A 20,095-nucleotide genomic window follows, 5' to 3' on the forward strand; every position below is an offset into this window, starting at 1 on the left:
CTGGATTAAACTGCTCTTCGGTCTGAACCCATCTTCTGATATCGAATGTCCCAAGTACTCTACTTCTTTTACTTTTATTTTGCATTTCTCTTTTTTCACAGTTAGTCCTGCATCCATGAGTCTTCCGAAAACTAGTCTTTTTTTTTTTTTTTTTTTTTTGGTTAAAAACTTTTATTGAGCAATCACATAAAATTACATAGGTGGGCCCACAACCACACGGGCTGGCCGCTAAGTCGCATAGTACGACACACGAAATAAACAATCATTTCCTAGGTCAGGCCAAATCGTAGAACGAAATTGCTCCAGACATAGAACAGGATACAACAATTTTCTATATAAAACATGAAAATAACCAACACAAACATAGGCGAGTGCAATAATCAAGTCAGCCCAAATAGCAGAGGGGGAGGCCACGAAACAGGAGAGCAAAAATACATCAATGAGAGTCGGTAAGGCCGAGAGGGGGGGGGGGAGCAGGGAGGACAGGAAAATCCTAGAACAGAGCGAAAAATGTCGGGAACGTCAGCCTAAGGAGACAGGGTAACATCGGAGGTGGCAACCAAGGGAGGGGTACAAATTTCTCCACGGTATGCATTCCATTGACCCGAGATTTTCGTCCACGCCCCCGGCCTGCCCCTAGCCACGTAGACTGTCTTCTCACGGAACATGGACCAGTCCATGTTGTCCTCCCACACTGAAACGTCAGGAGGTCGGGATGCGCCCCAGAGTTGCGCAATGTCACGCTTCGCGACCATGTAACCCAGGGTCGCCCATCTAGTCTGGGCCACAGAGTAATCGGAGGGTTCCCACACATTCAGCAGACATCGACGGGCCTCAGGCCGCAGGTCAACACCCGTCACCACAGTCATCAACGCAAGCACATCCACCCAATAAGCTGCCACAGCAGGACACTCCCAGAGTATGTGCATAAAGGTAGCGCTCATCCCACAGCCACGCCTACAAAAGCCATCCGGGGAAAAACCCATCACGACCAGACGCGGACCAGTCACATACACCCGGTGGAGAATCTTAAGTTGCACCAAACGAAGACGGGCGGGAATGGCGACCTCCTTCGGGGAGGAGAGCGCCGACTGCCAGTCCTCGTCATCTAGTTCCAGTCCATCACCTACCCACATCTCTCGGAGTCGGACCAACAAATCAGCGCGATTATGAATCAGTTTCTTGTAGATGAGAGAGATGGTGCTGTCGGGCAAGTGTCCATCCAGTATACGATCTTCAAGGGGGGAAGACTCGGGCAGGGCCACATCAGGAGTCAGAACCGAGGCCAAGGCATGTCGGACTTGCAGATACCGGAAAAACTCTCTATCACTCAAGTCGTATTCTGCCTTAAGGGCCTGGAATGATTTCACGCGACCATTCACACAAACGTCACCCACTTTACAAATCCCAATTACATCCCAGCAGTCAAAGCCCTTAGAAGACCAGAGACAACCCAAACGTTCAGAAGCATAAAGCGGAGTCGCCAGCGTCAGCCGATTCTCCCATCCCAAACTCACATTCGCGGCGTGCCACACGTTGACCGCTGCCCTGGTCGGGCCCACAAGATGGCGCCCGGCCGATCTGGAATATAGCGCTCTATTAAAGTCCCCTCCCGGCAACTGGAGCTTATCCATCTCAAACGCCGGATCGCGACCCGGCGAGTACATCGCATGGTTAATGGCCGATAGCTGGGCCGCCCAGTAGTACCTCTTGATGTCGGGGAGTGCCATGCCCCCGTCGTACCAAGGGATAGTAAGTTTCGCAAGGGCTATACGTGGACGCCCATCCCAAATCAATTGTCTTTGCAGACTCTCGATTTCTCTGAAATAAGTAGCAGGAATATCATCGAAAGAGTTCTGAAGGGCGTAGAGGAACCGCGGCAAAGACATCATTTTGAAGAGAGCAGCCCTACCCAGAGGAGACAGGGGCAGCTTACGCCAACGGGCCACATCCAGTCGCAATCTAAGAAGCGGGGGGAGGAGATTACGCTCAAACCGGAGGGAGGAATCCCGGGTAATAAAAATCCCTAAATACTTGAAGCCAGACTGGACCACCTGGATAGGGAATCTGGCCGGCAAAGAGGGCAAAACACCCGAGAGAACATACACACAGGACTTAGCCCAGTTAATAACAAGGCCTGAGTTAGCACCGAACCAAGTAAGAACATCAAATAAGACGTTCAAAGATTTACGCGGGGATGTCAGATAAAGAAGAATGTCGTCCGCGTAAAGAGAGACGCGGTCTTCAAAGTCCGGTGACCAACGGATCCCTTTGAGGGAAGGTTCCCATCGAAGCCACGCAGCTAACGGTTCCAAGGCCAGCGCGAAAAGCAATGGAGACAGGGGGCAACCCTGACGGGTCCCTCTACCAAGGCTAAATTGGACAGAAACTCTACCGTTCACCACCACTTGCGCTAAGGGTTCCACATACAACAACTTCACCCAACCAATAAATTCAGGTCCAAAACCAAATTTTTCGAGAGCTGCCCAAAGATAGGGCCACTCAACCGTGTCAAAAGCCATCGAGGCGTCTAACGAGGCCAAAATGGCCGGCTCCGTCAGAAGCCCCGCCCTCGCAACAGCGCCGTGAAGACGATGTAGGTTAAGAGCCGTGTTGCGATGTGGGATAAATCCGGACTGGTCCGGATGAACCAAGTCGCTAATGACCGTCAGCAGGCGAGTTGCCAGGAGCTTAGCCAGGACCTTAGGCTCAACATTTAACAGGGAAATGGGCCTATAAGACGAACAAAGGTCCCGCGGTTTCCCGTCCTTGGGAATTACGACTATCGTAGCAAGACGCTGGTCATATGGGAGAATACCCCGTTCCCGGGACTCCAAAAACATGGCACGAAGATAGGGCGCTACCTTGTCAGGGCGTAGCTTGTACAGCTCAATTGGCAACCCATTCGGGCCCAAGGCCTTGCCCGAATGGAGCGAACGAATGGCAGTCGCTATTTCATCCGTAGTAAAAGGGGACTCCAACGAGACACGGTCCAGATCGGAAACACTGGGCAAAGCTATATCGCGCAACAAAAGGCGAGAGTCAGCCACATCTCGTCCAGACACAGGGGTATACACCACACGAAAATACTCAGCAAAACATTCAACTATTCCAACCGGGTCTGTAACTCCGACACCATTCGACGACTGAATCACAGGCACCACACGATTCGCTCTCTCTTTCTTATCCAACCATGCCAACAATTTACCCGCTTTGTCCCCCACATCATACAGACGACCCTGCTGTTCCCGGAACATCAGTCTAGCCGCATCCGTGACCAAGGATTTATAAGCAAATTGTTTCAGACCCAGGGCGTGGAGTTTATCAGAGGTGATCTCAGACTCTAAGTCGGCCTCCCTCTCAGCAATCTCTATCTCAAGGTCCACCACCTCCCGATTCCTAGCCTTCTTGGATTCAGCAATTAGAGAAAGGGCCTGCCCACGAATCACTGTTTTAAAGGCCTCCCACAGGGATACCGCCGAGGAAACCGACCCCTCGTTATCCAAAAAGTAAGCATCTAAAGACTTAGTCAAAAGGTTTCGGGTCTCCGGGGAGGCAATATACCAGGGGTTAATTGGAGCCACTCGGCCCACCGCCTCCACCCCTAACTCAAAACAAAGCCAGAGCGGAGAATGATCGGAGATGCCCCGGGGGAGGTGTCTGATCTCACGCACCGCTGGCGTCTGCGCCGCGGGCATCAGGAAATAATCCAGTCTAGACAGACTCCCATGGGCCCCCGAATGGAAAGTGTATTGAAGCTGGGTAGGATGCAGGAGCCTCCAGCAATCCACCAAACCAAACGTATCCAAAAACCCACCTAACCACTGTTGGGCTAAAGGAGTATCCCTAGGGGGGTAGCGATCCTGTAGACCGGAGATCACAGAATTAAAATCGTCTGCAAGAAAAAGAGTACTATCAGGAAGGTCCAACAACACACGGCCCAAATCGGTAAAGGTAGAAGTCTGTAGGCCGGGGGGCACATAAACAGTAAACAAGGAGAGGGTACGACCTTCATAGCGACCCACTAGGACAGCATAACGCCCCCGATCATCAAGGATCACATCATCAATAGCTAGGGGGAGGGAAGCCCGAACAAGGATACCCACCCCCCTGGAACCCGTGGTAAACCCCGAATGTGCAGCAAGGCGATACCCCCACCTATTCATCACACGACAAGTATTGCCCACCAAATGAGTTTCCTGCAAGAAAACAATATCGGGAGATAAACGGCGTAGACATTTTAACACCACACTCCGCTTAATGCGATCTCCCAGACCATTAACATTCCACGAAACAAGCCTCAACCCGCTACCCCCCATTCCACACAGCCACCCCGAAACCCCCCCGCAATGAGCATGACATAAAAAGGAGCAGAAGCCAGATTGATTCGCCTTGAAAACATAACACAAAAACATCAAATATCCCAACCACCCACCCCCCAACAATCCAGAAAACACCCCCCACCCTGCACCCCTGCAAAATGCTAAATAGCCACCCCAACATGCAGTGTGCCTGTCGCCCAAGAACCCCCATTCTACAAAAAGAACCCCGGAGGAGGAAAGGCTCCGGCCCACCCGCCACCCCGAGTAAGACAGATAATGAGGAGAATACACAAACAGCAGAGGCACTGAGGCATTAAATCCCTGAAGAGTTTACTCTATTCGAGGGCCCAGGCGTAGGCGGATTGTTCAGCTCTCCACACCACCCTCAGCACCACCCGGGTGGGCGGCGGACTCAGTCTCAGGAGATCGATCAGGCAGAGAGTCCATCCAGTCATTTACCGAAGCAGGCCGATCAAAGAAGAAGGTTCGGTCGTTGTACTCAACGCGCAGCCTGGTCGGAAAAAGCATGGCGTAGCGAAGCCCCATGTCTCGGAGACGTTTCTTGACATCAAGGAAGCCCATACGCTGTCTCTGGACCTGTTGAGAAAAGTCCGGATAGAAGTTCACCGTGGCGTTCTCAAAGGCCACCGGGCCCTTCACACGCGATGCTTGCAGGATAGCGTCCCGATCCCTATAATGAAAGAGTTTCGCAACAATAGGCCTCGGCGGGGCACCTGGCTTACCCTTGCCCCCCGGAACACGATGGGCACGTTCCACAGCGAAAAACTTCGTCAGACCAGACGGAGAGAGGTGGTTCTGGATCAAGTCCTCAACAAGGAGATCAACAGAGTGAGGTTCTGGATTCTCCGGAACTCCGACCACGCGCACATTACAGCGACGTGCCCTGTTCTCAAAGTCCTCCAAGCGCCGGGTCATGAAGTCGTTCACCTTACGAAGGTTGCCGACCTCCGTCTGTATCTCCGAAACGTCCTCCGTGAGACTGGATGACTTAAGATCCAGTGACTTCACCTTCTCATTGGTTTTCGACAGGTCGGCACGAATCAAGTTTACATCAATGGCCACGGTGTCGATTTTGTGGGCCAAAGCTTCATATTGTTGGCCTATCGTCTCCTTCATAGCAGAAATGGCGCCCATGATGTCCTGCAAAGAAGGCTCCGTTGACGCTTCCACAGTGAGATCAGCATTACTGGCTCCGGGCAGGGCGGCTCCGGAGGATCCCTTGGAATGGGTGTAGCGGTCCATCACGTTAGACTGGACCGGGCCCCCACGCAGGGGCGTCTTGGTCTTCCGAGTCTCTCGGTCCCCTCTGCCCGCCATATCAAAACTGCGTCACCAGGTGATTAACCAGGCTGGATGGAATGGCCACAGGAAAGTAGGGCCTCGGGACCAAAGAACCGCAGCTAGGGTACCACCAGTAGGAGGGCCAACAGATAGGAGAATAAGCTAGCCAAAGGCCCGATAGCCGTTCCGTGCCCCGACAGCAGCCCAGGCCAGGCTCCTCTGCCGGATTTCTCAGTCTGAGGCAGAAACGAAACCGAAACTTAAGAGGGGGACCCACAGGTCGAATCCCCCTGCCGTTGTTGTTCAACCTCAAGACGGCCACTGAGCCTCACCCAGTCCCGGGCGTACCTCGAGGGCGGAGCCCGAAAGTCCGAATCGATGTAACTCCGGCACCCCGGGTCCAAATCAAATTTCAAAAAGTCCAGGGCAATCAGCCCAGTGTCCTCTACACAAATCCTCGTAAAAAGTCAGGATAAGTTCAGGATATCATGCCGGGAGTGGCGGGGGTCCGGGGAGCACTGTGCTCACGCGGCCATCTCGGATGCCCGCCAAGCTCCTCCCCTCCCGAAAACTAGTCTTATTACTCTGTCATGTTCCTCCTCGGTTTGACCATAAACCAATATGTCATCTTGGAAACACATGGTGCGTTCAACTCCTTCTAAGATCTTCTGCATAGCTTTTTGAAATATGGCCGCTGCAGACGCCAGTCCAAAAGGCATCCTTTTAAACATGAATGCCCCTACAGGGGTGATAAACGCCGTGAGTGGTCTCGACTCTGGGTGAAGTTCAATCTGGTGATATGCCATGGAAAGATCTATCACGCTAAAGTATTTTGCAGGACCCATGGTACTTAGCATTTCATTTATTATAGGCAAAGGATGACGTTCTACCCATATATTGTCGTTGAGACTGCGCAAATCCACACAGAGACGAATTCCATCCCCACTTGATTTGACTGCGATAACAATTGGGGCCAACCATTCGGAACAGCTGATAGGTTGAATAATGTCTAGGTCGCATAGCTTGCGCAACTCTTCTTCCAAAGGAGTTTTTAGCTTATGTGGTACAGGGCGTAATTTATGTACAACTGGTTTTGCATTGTATTTCAACTTGATCCTATGTTGAAACTTGTGCAAACACCCCAGCTCCTCTTTGAATAGTTGACTGAACTCATCACAAATATTTTCACCTTTTATGGACCTATCTGTGAACAAAACTTGTTCTACGCTATTAGGGTCTAAGATGATACCGAGCTCTTTCTGGTGGACCCACCCCAGAAGATTGGACCCTGATTTCACCACATACACTGTTCCATAAGTCTCCCTGTCCTTAAAACGCAACTGTACATTTTTCATGCCTAACAAGGGTATAAGTCCTTTGTTGTATCCTGTAGGAGAAATATTAGGCATTTTCAGTTCACTAACATTGCAAATCCCCATAGACACAATCATCTTTGTTCAATAAAGTGAAGGGTGAACATGAATCAGCGTACATTTCTACACACCTTCCGTCGATGAACACATCACACCTTGGGTATATGGAGTTTATGGTACCATTAAGATCTTTTACTTGCAAGATTATCTTACTGCTTCTCTGCTCTATGTACTTAATTTCCTTATTAGTGCTCCTCTCCATGTTCCTCTCCTGATCTCTGCTGTGCAGTTCACCATCTCTACATACTCTCGCGAAATGCCCTCTCCTATTACATTTTTTACAGGTAACATACCTGGCAGGGCATTGAAAAAATGTGGCAAAGTGATTATTGCTGCCACATCTGTAACATTTAGGTCCCTTTTCTTTGCTCTCTACTCTGATGTTACTATTCTCTTTTAACTTCACCTTGTACACCTCACTCCGGTCCTCCTCATCATTTATAGAAGCCACCACTTCGCTACTAGGTTTCATTTCTCTGACACATCTAGCAGTATGTTCCACTGATTTGGCTATTTCAATGGCTTCCCTTAACCCAGGATTTTTTGCCAGTAATTTCTCTTGTATGCGTGAGTTGTTAGTGCACCTCACAAGTTGGTCCCTTATGAGGGAATCAGTTAAATTACCAAACTCACATAGTTGAGTAAGACCCCACAGTGATGCAATGTAATTCTGCACAGATTCTTGTTTTCCCTGGCATCTTTTAAAAAACTTGTGGCGTTCTAATACCACATTCACCCTTTCGCCAAAATGTTTTTCCAGTTTGCTCATGGTTTGCTCATAAACATCTATTTCTCCTTCCAACTCCCCCTCCTGTTCTTGCATAGGCAGTGTCTCATACACTTTGCGCCCCTGTATTCCCAAATTATGCAGTAATATGTGTTTTTTCCTTTCTGCTTTGTATTTCTCACCCCCCACCGCTATAAGGTAGGATTCAAACCATTTTACCCACTCTTTCCAGCTGATTTCTGGTTCACCTATGTCATTTAAAAACGGCGGGGGTTGGCTCATGCTTGCTGCTGCCATGGTTATGTGGAAGGGTGCTAAAAAGGCGAGGGCAAACTGAAATGGCTTCAGATAACAGGCTGAGTATGACAGTATAACAGTAAAGATTCACTTATCCATTGTATTCCTTTTTTTCCCCCTTGTTTTACACACTACCAGAAATATGGAACATGAAAATTACAACCCCACACACTTCCAACATGAATAAATTCTTATGCAGGTCCCCTGAAACATTGAAGTTCCTTGCCCAGGACAGTTCGCCACCAGACTTCCCCAGTGGGGTCTCCTGCAGTTCACTCACCACCTACTGTGTATCTGAAGACACAAACCATACAGTCTGGGCGATAACTGTTTCTAAAACGGCATCAGCTTCCTTGCGCCGTCTGACTTTCACACAGAAGAATGGTTCCTGAATGGTTCCGTGACCCTCTGCTTCTTGGTTGACACGCCGGCTCTAGGGTGGCTGGTGCGCCGGGAACGCCTGAGATCCGGTTAGTCAGCTGACTTTACCAACATCCGGGCTGACAAGACTGAGAGAAACGCCGCAGTCGCTGACAGGATTCTCCTCAAACACCGCCGGCCTGCATGACCTCCTTGAATGCCAGGGATACCACAGCTCCTCGTACCAGTGACGTCGTCGACAGGGGCCAGCCACTCGATGCTGACTCGAGAAACTGATCACGGAGAGTCACCTCACAACACACTTCCCGACAGCCAGGACACCGGATGGCTGCTCTTGCAATTGGCACCTTCCTCAACAAGGTACTTTAATCCAGCAGGGTCGGATAAACGTGGCGCTATAGAAATATAGCCGTTCTGGTATCACACTTCCTTTTGCTCATAAAACCTCACAATAGACGCACTGCGCCTCACTGCTCAAGACTAGGGCAGGTCTCCGCAAATTACTGTGCACAGCCCATCAGCTTAAAACACGACGCTGTGTTATTTTCATAGAGATGAGTAAATTTGTTTTTTTTTCTTAAACAGTCATAAAGCTCCCTTCCAGCTCCTAACACGCAGGGTGATAGTGTTTACAACACTGCTGTCTATTTACTTTTCCAAGGCTTCCGCATGTCTTCTATGACTCACTTCCAAAGACTGCCATGCATGCCACAGTACCTCCTCATCTTTTATTCTCCTTCTTTCTCTTCCTTCAAACGTCCTTTTATTTGTGTGGAGAGAGCACACAAAGGGGAGATGGCTAAGGCTGCCCCCTGCACAGATCCGTCGCCAGTGTAAGAACTCCAAATGAAATGACAAGACGCCTGATAAGTTGTGACTCGTTTATTAGCCATCCACTCTCCTCACTGACATGAGCACCAACATTCTACTGTCAGCTTCGCTAGGGAAATACCACTTAGGGCAAAAGGGGCAGGGGTGGACGGAAGATACTACTTTTATAACTAAGTTGCAACAGTTACCCTCTAGGAGGGCCAGCGAAGAATGATAGACATGTGTACCTAGGTAGGGGAGGCAATGGTACTCCCAGCGCAGTTCGCCCTCCGGTTGGGAGTCATCCGTCCGTAGTGCCAGCGGGAAGAGACAAGATTTCCTCCAGTTGACTCGTAGTCCCGAAAGGTGGCCAAAATCTAAGAGCAAGCGTTCGGCCCCGTGCAGGGAATCGCCGGTGTCCGCTAAATACATCAAACAGTCGTCCGCATAGAGGGAGATGTAATGGGTATCACCTCAGTGATAGACCTTCATACGCTCGGCCCATACGGGCGTGAGCTGCCAGAGGCTCTATAGCGAGCGCGAACAGTAGAGGGGACAAGGAGCACCCCTGTCGCGTCCCCCGACCAACCTTGTACGCGGCGGAGATGGTAGTGCCCGTCTTGACTCGAGCAGTGGCCGCAGCATAAAGCAAGGCAGTCCACGTCACAAACCGCTCACCCAGTCCAAAGGCCTCCAGCACCCGGAGCAGGTATGGCCACTCAACGCTGTCAAAGGCCTTCTCGATGTCAATCGAAAGGACAGCGGCATCAGGGAGGCCGTCAACATTGCTACCCATGACCCGAAGCAGCCGACGCACACAGGTGGCGGTGGTGCGCTGGGGAATAAAGCCCGCCTGGTTGGGGTGCACCAAAGTGCGCATGTGAGCAAGAAGCCGCGTCGCGAGAACCCTGCTCAGAATCTTGTAGTCCGTCGTGAGCATGGATAGTGGGCGGTAGGCCGAGCGAGAGCCGGCATCGCCGCCACGCTTCAGTAATGGTATCACCAAGGCCTCGCGAGTGGTCGCGGGTAAAGCCCCGGCGTCCCAGGCCTCCCGGTAAACCGTCTGTAACCGTGGGATCAGCACATCCGCGTAGGCTGCGTAAAATTCAATCGGTAGACCAACCGCGCCAGGGGTCTTGCGGCGAGCCATGTGCTTAATAGCTACTCGTATCACCCCTTCGGTGATATCCCCGCCCAAGCTATCCACGTGATCCGGGTCAAGCCGGGGAAGCCGAGCTCCACAGGCGCACTTGACATCTCGCTCCTATAAAGGTGCGCATAATATGCCAAGAATTGGGCGTTGATCTCCGATTGAGTGTAAACCATGGGCCCCTCCGGGGTAGCCAAAGCCACAATCGGAGTGCCTCGAGTCCCAGAGTTAGCCAGCCAGGCCAGCAGGGAGCCCACCTTGTCACGTTCAGCATGAGCTCTAAGAAGAAACTCCTTATAGTCAAAGCAGCGGAGCTTCTCCATCTGCGACGCAACTTATTCTCGGGCAGCTGAGCCTCCGGAATCGTGTGACTACGTCGCTCCTCCGCACGCAAGCGATCCTCGCTTAGCGCGACGTCCTGCAGGAGGGTCTTACGGACTCCCGCGGTAGCCGAAATGCAGACTCCCGAACCACCGCCTTAAAGGAGTCCCACTCCATCGCCCTACTCGATGCCGTGCCCTCATTAGCAGCGAAATAGCCTTCCACTCCAGTTCTTACATCAGTCTTAAACGCCACGTCCTCCAGCGCCAATGGGTTCAACCGCCACGTCGGGATAGCCTGGCGTTGTCGTGTCCATTGGACCACTACCAAGCAAGGGTTATGATCGAAAATCGTTTTAGCCAAGTATTCGCTGTGGCGGACCAAACACTGAGCGTCTGGCGAGCAGAGAATGCTGTCAAGGCATGTGGGGGGGAGTAACAGGAAAAATCCCTCTCAGTAGGGTGTTGAGTACGCCATGCATCGACCAGGCCCCAGCTACTTTGCCACTCTCTCCTACCCTTCGCTAGCCTGTGAGCTGCTGCTTGCGCCAGTGGTGGGTGAGACCTGTCTAATTCCACATCCAGCACAGAGTTAAACCCCTCGCCCAGTAGGACCGTATTAGTCAGGACTGTTGCCAGTTTCCCGGATAATTGTGTGAAAAAGGCAGGCTGCTCCACATTCGGGGCGTAGACACTGCAGAGCGCCACGTCCCTCCCATCCAGTCGGCCCTGTACAGCCACAAACCTCCCCTCAGGATCTACCACTGTCATCAAGGGTTGGAAGGGAACCCCTGCTCTCACCCAGATCAAAACTCCCCTTGCAAAGGCCGAGTACACAGTGTAAAACAGCTGTCCCCGCCACCTGCGCTGCAAGCCCGCCCTCTGTCTGGTCAATATGTGTTTCCTGCAGGAAGGCTACCTGGATCCCCCTGCGAACAAGATAGGCATGCACCTTGTGACGTTTCAGCATGGAATTCAGTCCCCGCACATTCCAGGTTACACACTTCAGCTCAGGTAAGGTCCCCATTCACAATAGCAAGTACAGTTCTGAGTAAAGAAAAAACTCCAGGCACACTGACAACACCCCAAAAGCCTGAACCCTAAGACCACCCAACAAACCTGTGTCCCACCCATCCCCAGAATAGGCCCCCAACTGTAGAAACTCATCCAAAGCAAAAAATCCCAAGAAGAACAGTCTCTGGTAACTACCAGAGTCTCACAATAGGTGTGAGATAGGGGGGGGGGGGGGTTCGGCACCACTCCCAACAGACCGTGAGCTACACATGCCGCCCGACCGGCCTCCCCCAGTATGGCCTGGTTGTCCCACATCCCCACCTCGTCAATGACAGGAGCCATGAAGCATACGAGGCAGCCGCCCAACATCTCCCTGCCCACCCGGAATACATGCCACCTCCTCAAACACAGATCAGGAACACATCAACATATACAATACCACTTCGGGGGGGGCATTAGGGTCATTCGTCCAGCAAGTCATCTGCAGTCCCAGGAGTGACATGGGGTGGCACGGGGCCGCCACCGCCCGAACCCTCCGACGCCCCATCCTCAGAGCCCCTATGGGAGCCCGACTCCATCGCTGATGCTGACTCCACCGTCTGAGAGATGGTAGAGACCGCCCGGAGGGCCTCTTTGCGTTCCATCTCAGTCTGTGATATGGAGGGGGTCCGAGCATTCGGTGGTCGTCTCCTGGGTCTCCTGTGCCGTCTAGGTTTCGGTGCGGCGCGCCGCGGCTCCCCAGATGTCAGATGAGCATTCGCACCGGCCCTGTACAGTTCCATCCAGTCCCACACTTCGTCAGGAGAATTGTAGAAGGAGGATTTGCCCTCCATCATGATCTGCAGGAGGGCCGGGAACAAGAGAGAGTAACGGATACCCTCCTCACGAAGAGCCTTCTTAACTGCCAGGAAGGTTGAGCGCAGCCTCTGAACCTCAAGAGAATAATCCGACGAGATGGAAACATGGGCATTGTCCACTTGATAGGGCCCCAGTGCTTGTGCCTTTTGTAGGATAATATCTCGGTCCCTGTAGTGCAACAGGCGTGCCACCACCGGTCGAGGAGGTCGACCAGCAGCAGGAGGCGCTCCAGGGTGTAAATTGGTGACAGACCCTCCGGGACCACCACGTCACGCAGCCAAGTTTCAAGATAGCCCAACATGTCAGAACCTTCAATTTTTTCAGGCAGGCCAAACACGCGTATATTATTGCGGCGGTTGCGTCCCTCCGCATCCTCCGCCCTCTGCTCCAGCAGGTGCACCCGTTGTCGCAGCTCACCCAGAGAAGCCTCAGATGCCTTGACCGTGGGTTCCAGTGCGTCCAGCCGAACTTCAGCCTGTTTGACCTGGTCTGCCAGTTTGCCGTGGTCTGCCCGCAGGAGCCCCAAATTCGTGGATACCTGTGCTATGTCGTGGTGCAAGGCCTCTCTGGTGTCAGTGACGGCTTTCAAGATCTGATTCAGTTGGCTCTGCGGTAGGCCCGCCATCGACCCACCGGCTAGAGTAGAGTCCTGACCGCTCGCCGACTCCTCCGCAGGGTCAGGAGGAGGTTTCAGGCGCTTCCCCATGGCGGCAGCCGGTCCTAGCCCTAGGTCAGCAGGTGCTGGGTGCTCCCTCAGTCAGATCCACCAGGAGTCTACGCTGTGCTGGCAGGTCAGAACACAATCCTGCAATCCCAAGGGTCACTCCCCTGGTCGCGCACGTGGCAGCGCCGCTGTGGGCGCCCAGGTCCAGCACCTCACTCCCAGCACCGGGCGGACGTGCCGCGCAGCTCAGGGCAGATGTCGTCAGCAGGCCCCGAGGTCGAGCCGCCCCCTCGGACCCAGGAACAGGAGATTAGGTGCGCGGCAGCCAGTGCGTCCGCCGTGGCGCGGCGAAGTCAACGGTAGGTAGGTCCGGCCCCAGCCAGGGGGGGTCAATGTCTCTGCACGCTGGAAAAGAACCGCTCCCGGGACCAGGCCCCGCTAGGCTCCCAGGCCCCTCGTTCGGGCCCCAGCTCCCTACACCAGCAGCCACCGGCAAGGCACCACAAGACTTGGCCGCTTCAGGGGCCCGCAGCGCCGACCCCTCAGGCCCCCCGCAGTCGGCAGGGCACACCAGCCCCACAGGACAATTGCCCAGTACTAGCAGAGCACTCTCGGCGAGTCACCGCAGGTTCAGGGCCGCCCAACGTCCCCAGAGCTCGAGCATGGAGTCCCCCTGGTCCCGCGTCCGGCAGGCCTCCGCAGCCACGGGGGGCGCTCAGTCCTCTCACCTGCGGGCACCCCATATCGGGCCCTGCCTCAGGTCCACTCTGGGGCGGCCCATCCACCGCCGCCGTCGACCGGCCGTGAAGTCGAAGTCCCGACCCTCGTGGCAGCCGGCGGCCGGCCGGCCCTCACCGCAAGTCGGCCGCCTGTGTAATTGAGGCCGGGGATGAAGCAGGGCGCACAGGCCGCAAAAGATGGCCGGCGCTGTCCGTAAGAGCTCGGGTGCGGCGCGTCTCCGCACCGCCGCCGGGTCGGCCTCACCCCCCTAGACCAAGCCTCAACGTCTGCGGGTGGGGATGTGGTCAATCCCAAGGATAACCAGGGAAGGCCGGTACGGAGCTCAGAGCTCACGCGTCCATTTTCGCCGGCGGCGAAGCTACGCCGCGCATCAACCATACATAATGGATAATGCACATGAAATGACAAATACCTAGGTGACCTGAAAGATACCCATGTCACAAGGATTATTCGATGAACATATTCATCTTCCTGATTACCACTTTCCTCCAGTGGTGCAGGAAAAAATATAGACCAAAACTCAAAAGGATGCAAGTTTGCTCTCAATTGAAATTGTGTACCCCACGAGCAGATACACATGATTTTCCCTTGGACCAAGGACTGCTGGGCTAGGGCTTTGCTTTGATCTATGGTAATTAGGTAGCTGCTCCATGAACACTCAAACACCGAGATCACAGCTACAAGATGCCCAAACTCGCTACTGTGTCCCTTCTTACAACAATACCTCTACCTTACATGCAATGCTTCTGACCCCAGCTTCACCGTGTGCAGTTGAGGACTCTAATGGAGCATTGGCCTCTACCTAAAAGGGCTGGAATGATATGGTGTAACATTATGGGGAAAATTGCTAACAATACTATTGTGATCTGCTCCTGTGTATTTAATTTTTGCCAATAAAAACAGAATTGAAAAAAAAAGAAAAAAGGATGCGAGTTGTCAGCTACTCCACCACAGCAAGAGAATTGTGGGACCTGATACACCAGCAAAACTAAGCTAGATACATACATAACCACCCACAATTATACACATGGCATCATGCTGTTGTGTGTCATCCTGAAGGTGCACACAGTGGTCTTCCAGGTACTTTAGTCAATCATATACCAACACGCACATAATTGTCATATTGAATCTTTAGATTAGATAGTTACACAGTCACTCAATAAACAGTCTTAATTCCTCACTGCTCTAGTTTGAATTTGTCTTCCTTTACGTTGTCTTTTATTTATTGAGGTCTTTTGTAAAGTCCCTCAAGCCACCACTGGTTCCCCTCCAGGCTTTTAGGTCATACAAAACACAGAGGGAGACATGAGTCAGGACTAATGATTGTATTCCATTCCAAAAATGCTGTAACAGAAAAAATTAATTGGACATTTTTGCCTTTTAATTAAGTTTTCCAGCAGTAGGCAGGATGAATTAAGTAGACGTGAATCAGTGACTTCCTAATTGGAGATAGGTTGTTTCGGCTTCCCTGAGAAAGGCTAGTTTTTCTATTTTACTCACTCTTACATTTCGGATCATCTTCTCTTTAATGTGTTATGGAAACCCTTCTCCGCTTCGGTCCGGATTATAGGAAAATCTGAATTTTGACTGTAAAACCTTCCTTTCAAGGATTTTGTAAATAATGTGTATTTCTTTTATTTGTTTCAGAGCTACTGAGCTTGTATTTCAAACTGTACGTTCAACCATCCAAAGACATTAACAGAGTTTTAGTTGCCCGGATTATTAATACTCTGACCAGGGGTTGCTGCTCCCAGACTGACGGTTTACAATCTAAATTTTTCAGTTTCTTTACAAAAGCAATTCTTTGTGTGAGGTAAACTTATTTAATTACATTATTTTCTATAATTCTTGGGATATGCTCTTCTGCTATGTGGTATAGGGGTTGACAAATGTATATTTTTTTGTGACCAAGACTTTCAACAAAATGCATGGAAAACGTTAAACAGCCTTACCTTGTAACGTAGGAATGCGATTGTCCCCTTATATTTAAATGATATGTACGTATGTGTGTGTGTGTGTTTGTATGTGTGTGGGTGTATATATGTATGTATATGTATGTGTGTGTGTATATGTATGTGTATATATGTGTGTGTGTATATGTGTGTGTGTATGTACATATCTATAAAGTTAACCGCTGTTCATGCCCAAGAGTTATTAACCAGACTGAGAATCTGCTGCCCCTTTGTCTACAACTGTGGTGTTTTGCAGTGCTTTAAGAGACACCCCTCATTATGTTTATTGAATTGGTCCTAGTCCAATAACTACATATGACTAAGAGTGAGTAATTTATCATTATTAAACTAGCTATAATCAGTAGTAGCATTAGCACCTCTATGAACTTTAATGGTGTGTATTTTCTTGGGGTATTGATCAAAGTGTATAATGATGGACATTGTGGAACATAGTATTTACATTTAATCTGTATATCCTTCTGTGAATTGTCTACTCGGTTTTCCTTTTAGGCAAGACAGAATCTCTGCCGGCCTGGATCAGATCTTTGCTGCGCTTAATTTTTTCCTGGGCATGTTTGCTGTAAATTATCGAATGAGGATTTGTAAATTAGGTGAAGAGGTCCTTCTTACAGTGCTGTACATATGGTCACAGTTCAAGTCAAATAATTCTCTGAAGGAGGAGATAATAGAATTTCTCTGCATGCAGCTACGAGTTCATCACCCCAAAGGAGCAAAAACCAAGGAGGAAGGTAACGTATATTAAAATGTCAGTCTTGGGAATGTCATTCTTATTTTCTCTACCCTTTGGTGCATGAAATGCTTGATTATGCAACAACTGTGTAATTTTCTGTGACTCACTGCTGGCTAGGTGAAATCTTCTGGGAAAACATTTGCAGGTTCTGATAGCAAACTGTATTGCTGTTTGTTGAACATGAGTTTGGAGTCCATAAAGCAAATGCTCATGCAGTATGTGAGTACCATGGGATTAACTAATGCTTAGACACTATGCATGATTAGCTGTCTAATTTAATTTTCATTAGATAATGTAATCAAATGTTTCTGTTTAAAAAATGAAAACCGCTACTTACAGAAATATCTAATTTACCGCTTAACTAAATCTTCGTCAATATTGAACTGTTGGAGCATGCTCTATCCATACACCTTGTTGAGTATATTACCCCACCATACCCATCTGAAGCTTAGCATTTCACCTTACTGGTCATTTATTAGAGACTACTAAGCACAGATTCCTTGACTTATGAATACGCCTAGACTCAAGACTGAACCTGGAAAAGTTTTACAATTTTCGACGTGGATTCAGAGCTCTCTTGGATCCTGTTAGTTTGACATAATTTTTTCTTCAGTGAAAAATGTTCCATTGCGCGAAGGACATTTTTTTTCCACGTAAAGCTACAGGGTTTAAACTGTGCATGGACTGCTATCAACAAATGTTGGTGATGAACACCCACGATGTCTATCTTTGGTTTCTGGGCTCCATGCATGTCTTGGTGTTGTGTGATTGATGTGCGAAGATGAATGGCAAGGCTATCTTCGACTGTGAAGCCAAACCCTATGTCACAGAACTCCAGTGGTCCAAGAAAGCCTAGTCCCAGTCGGGGGCACAGTCATACTTTCGCTCTCAAGGCCATCTGCGGCTCTAAGAATCAGAGGTGGCCCCCAATTGGTTTACTGCTGGCAGATCTATCACCTACTGTGCCACTCAAGCCTAACTAGATGCCGGCTCATATTCTAGCTCAGCTCCACTAGCATCAGCACCACAGCCAATGCCCCCCTTTTTGCCACAACCAACACCACCAGCCCGAGCCTTATCGCCTACACCAACATCACTGATACCAGAAACAGAACAGGTATTGTACTCCGAAAGATATCCTTAAACCCCTCTGAGGTCACAACCATAATGCCTCTACCCACATGTAGATCCTCAGATGCACGGTTGGCACTAATCTGTATTGTAGGGATCAATGGTGAACATTTGTTTCTATATCTACAGGATGCCAGTGGCCGGACACTTGTACTGATCTTACCCTTTACTCTCCTAACCCTGCCACAGCAACAGATGAATCCTCCTTCGCCATTGTGAATAAGAGGGCAGCTGAAGTCTTGGACCTCATTTCGACGTTGACAGAGTTCAAAACTAATGTTTTAACCCATGTTCTACACCCTTCACAGAGAAGCCAAGAAACTCTCCTCCCTTTAAAATGAGGCTTTGTCGGATCTTCTGATGGGCACTTGGGCAAAGCGGATATTGCCCACAAGTCAATAAGAAAAATAGCCAAGAGCCATATGCCTGTTCCAAAGGATCCAGATTTCCTGGTATAACATCCTACCCATGAAAGTCTTGTGGTTTAGGGGTCTGCAAGTAAAATACACCGTAATGAGCTTTCGACCAACCCACTAGAGAAATAGAGGGAATCAAATCGAATGTATTTGTTTGCTGAGTATATGTTTTCATCTTTCTGCCCTGCTGTTAGGTCAGTTAAACAGCTGCCTCCTGGGGAGAAACACTTGCATGCATTATGGGACATGGCGCAGGCCATCTTGTCAGTTGTCCCATATGACATCTAGCTTAGCTTACAGCATCTCATTCAGGATGGCTAGGACACAGCAAATAGATCCATACGCCTAGGCCTAGAGACTACCCAGTGTTTGGAAGGGGCAGACTCAACCCTTGTGGTGCTTAGGCACCACTCTTGGGTTCCCTTCACTGGCTTCTCCAGTGATGTACAACAGCCCCTCATGGACGTGCACTATGATGGCTCTAGACTCTTTGGAGCCAAGGCGTATTTGCCCCTGAAACTGTTTAAGGAGAGCAAACCTACGGCCTGCTTTCTAGGTCTAGCTCTGACTATTTGGCAGTGTCCCCCCCCTCCCCCCCCCCAACCAGTTTTGCCCCTTTCAAGACCTCAGAAAAGGGGTTCCAACAGAGGGAAGGTCAAACATTTCCTTAACAAGCCTCTCAAGCTTTTTGAAGTAGAGACGGCTTCCAGGCCCACTGTAGAACTCACTATCCAAATAGCAGCCCCACTCCAACAAAACTGCTTTAAGTCACCCTCAACAGCACACAATCGCCTGATGATGAGGTCCCATCACCTTTCAGCTCCCCGGGTGGTGGAGCATCTCCTCTGACCAGTGGATTCTGGAAATTGTAGAACACTGTTCTTCTTACCCTTCCTGTGACATTTCCTGGATATGCCACCACCATCACAACACCTTCCAGGAGGATTACTTGTCTATACTCCTAGGAGAAGCTCAAGCTCTCTTGGCTAGGGGAGCAATAGAGATGATGGAGACATTAGAGATCAGGACTGGCTGTTACTTCTGCCATTTCCTGGTGCTGAAAAAGAACAGAGGCCGTAACCCTCTGAACCTCTTCTTCCGAAAGGACAAGTTCAAGATGCTCACCCTGGCTCTGGTTTTCTCTGCCCTGGTTGTTGGAGATTGAATGGTGGAATTGGATCTTTAGGACCCCTACTTGCACATTCCTGTTCTGCAGTCCCACAGACACTACCTGTGGTTTCAGGTCGGCCAAGAGAACTGTCAGTCTTGTGTGCACCTTGGGTATTCACCAAAGGGATTGTGGTGGTTGCAGTCTATCTATGTAGGTCGGATTTACTAATCTTTCCATACCTTCATGACTGGCTCCTGAAGGTGGGCTTGCCCCATGCAGTCGCAAACCACCTCCAAATGAATGCTGACTTGTTGGCATTATTTCTGCATCAAGGTGTCTTTATAATGGCTCCCCTTCGTCTGAGTTATCCTGAATACGGTGCCTTTCAAAGCCTACCCTCTGCCTTAATAATCCAGGACATGCAGGCTATGATCCAGATGTTTCAAACTTTGACTGTAGTCTCAGTGAGAGCTGCTCTGATGGTTCTTGGACTCCTGCATCCTATGCTCAGACCCAAGGGAGCATTTTGGTTTCCATCTAGGTGTTGGAGGAGATGGCGAAAGACCTGCGGCTGTGTGCATTCCCAAAGCGGGGTTCCCCACTGAGATGCCTTAAATCTGGACTGGGACTCAGTTCTCTTGTATGCCTTTCCTACCTTTCCGCCCAGAGTGCTAAAAAAGATCAGGAAAGGCTGGGTCCAAGTCATCCTAATGGC

At 50.4% G+C, this 20,095-nt stretch overlaps 1 protein-coding gene across 1 annotated transcript in view; it reads left to right on the forward strand.

The window, feature by feature from the left end:
* The window catches only part of ATM (ATM serine/threonine kinase), a 1,424,234-nt gene that overhangs the window by 130,467 nt on the left and 1,273,672 nt on the right, over positions 1 to 20,095 (forward strand). Inside the window, exons 6-7 of the mRNA XM_078657051.1 lie at positions 15,667 to 15,832; positions 16,482 to 16,720. Of these exons, the coding sequence (XP_078513177.1) occupies positions 15,667 to 15,832; positions 16,482 to 16,720 (405 nt within the window). The remainder of the gene's footprint in view (positions 1 to 15,666; positions 15,833 to 16,481; positions 16,721 to 20,095) is intronic.

This window comes from Lissotriton helveticus, chromosome 8 (assembly GCF_964261635.1).
Source record: "Lissotriton helveticus chromosome 8, aLisHel1.1, whole genome shotgun sequence".
NCBI lineage: Eukaryota > Metazoa > Chordata > Amphibia > Caudata > Salamandridae > Lissotriton > Lissotriton helveticus.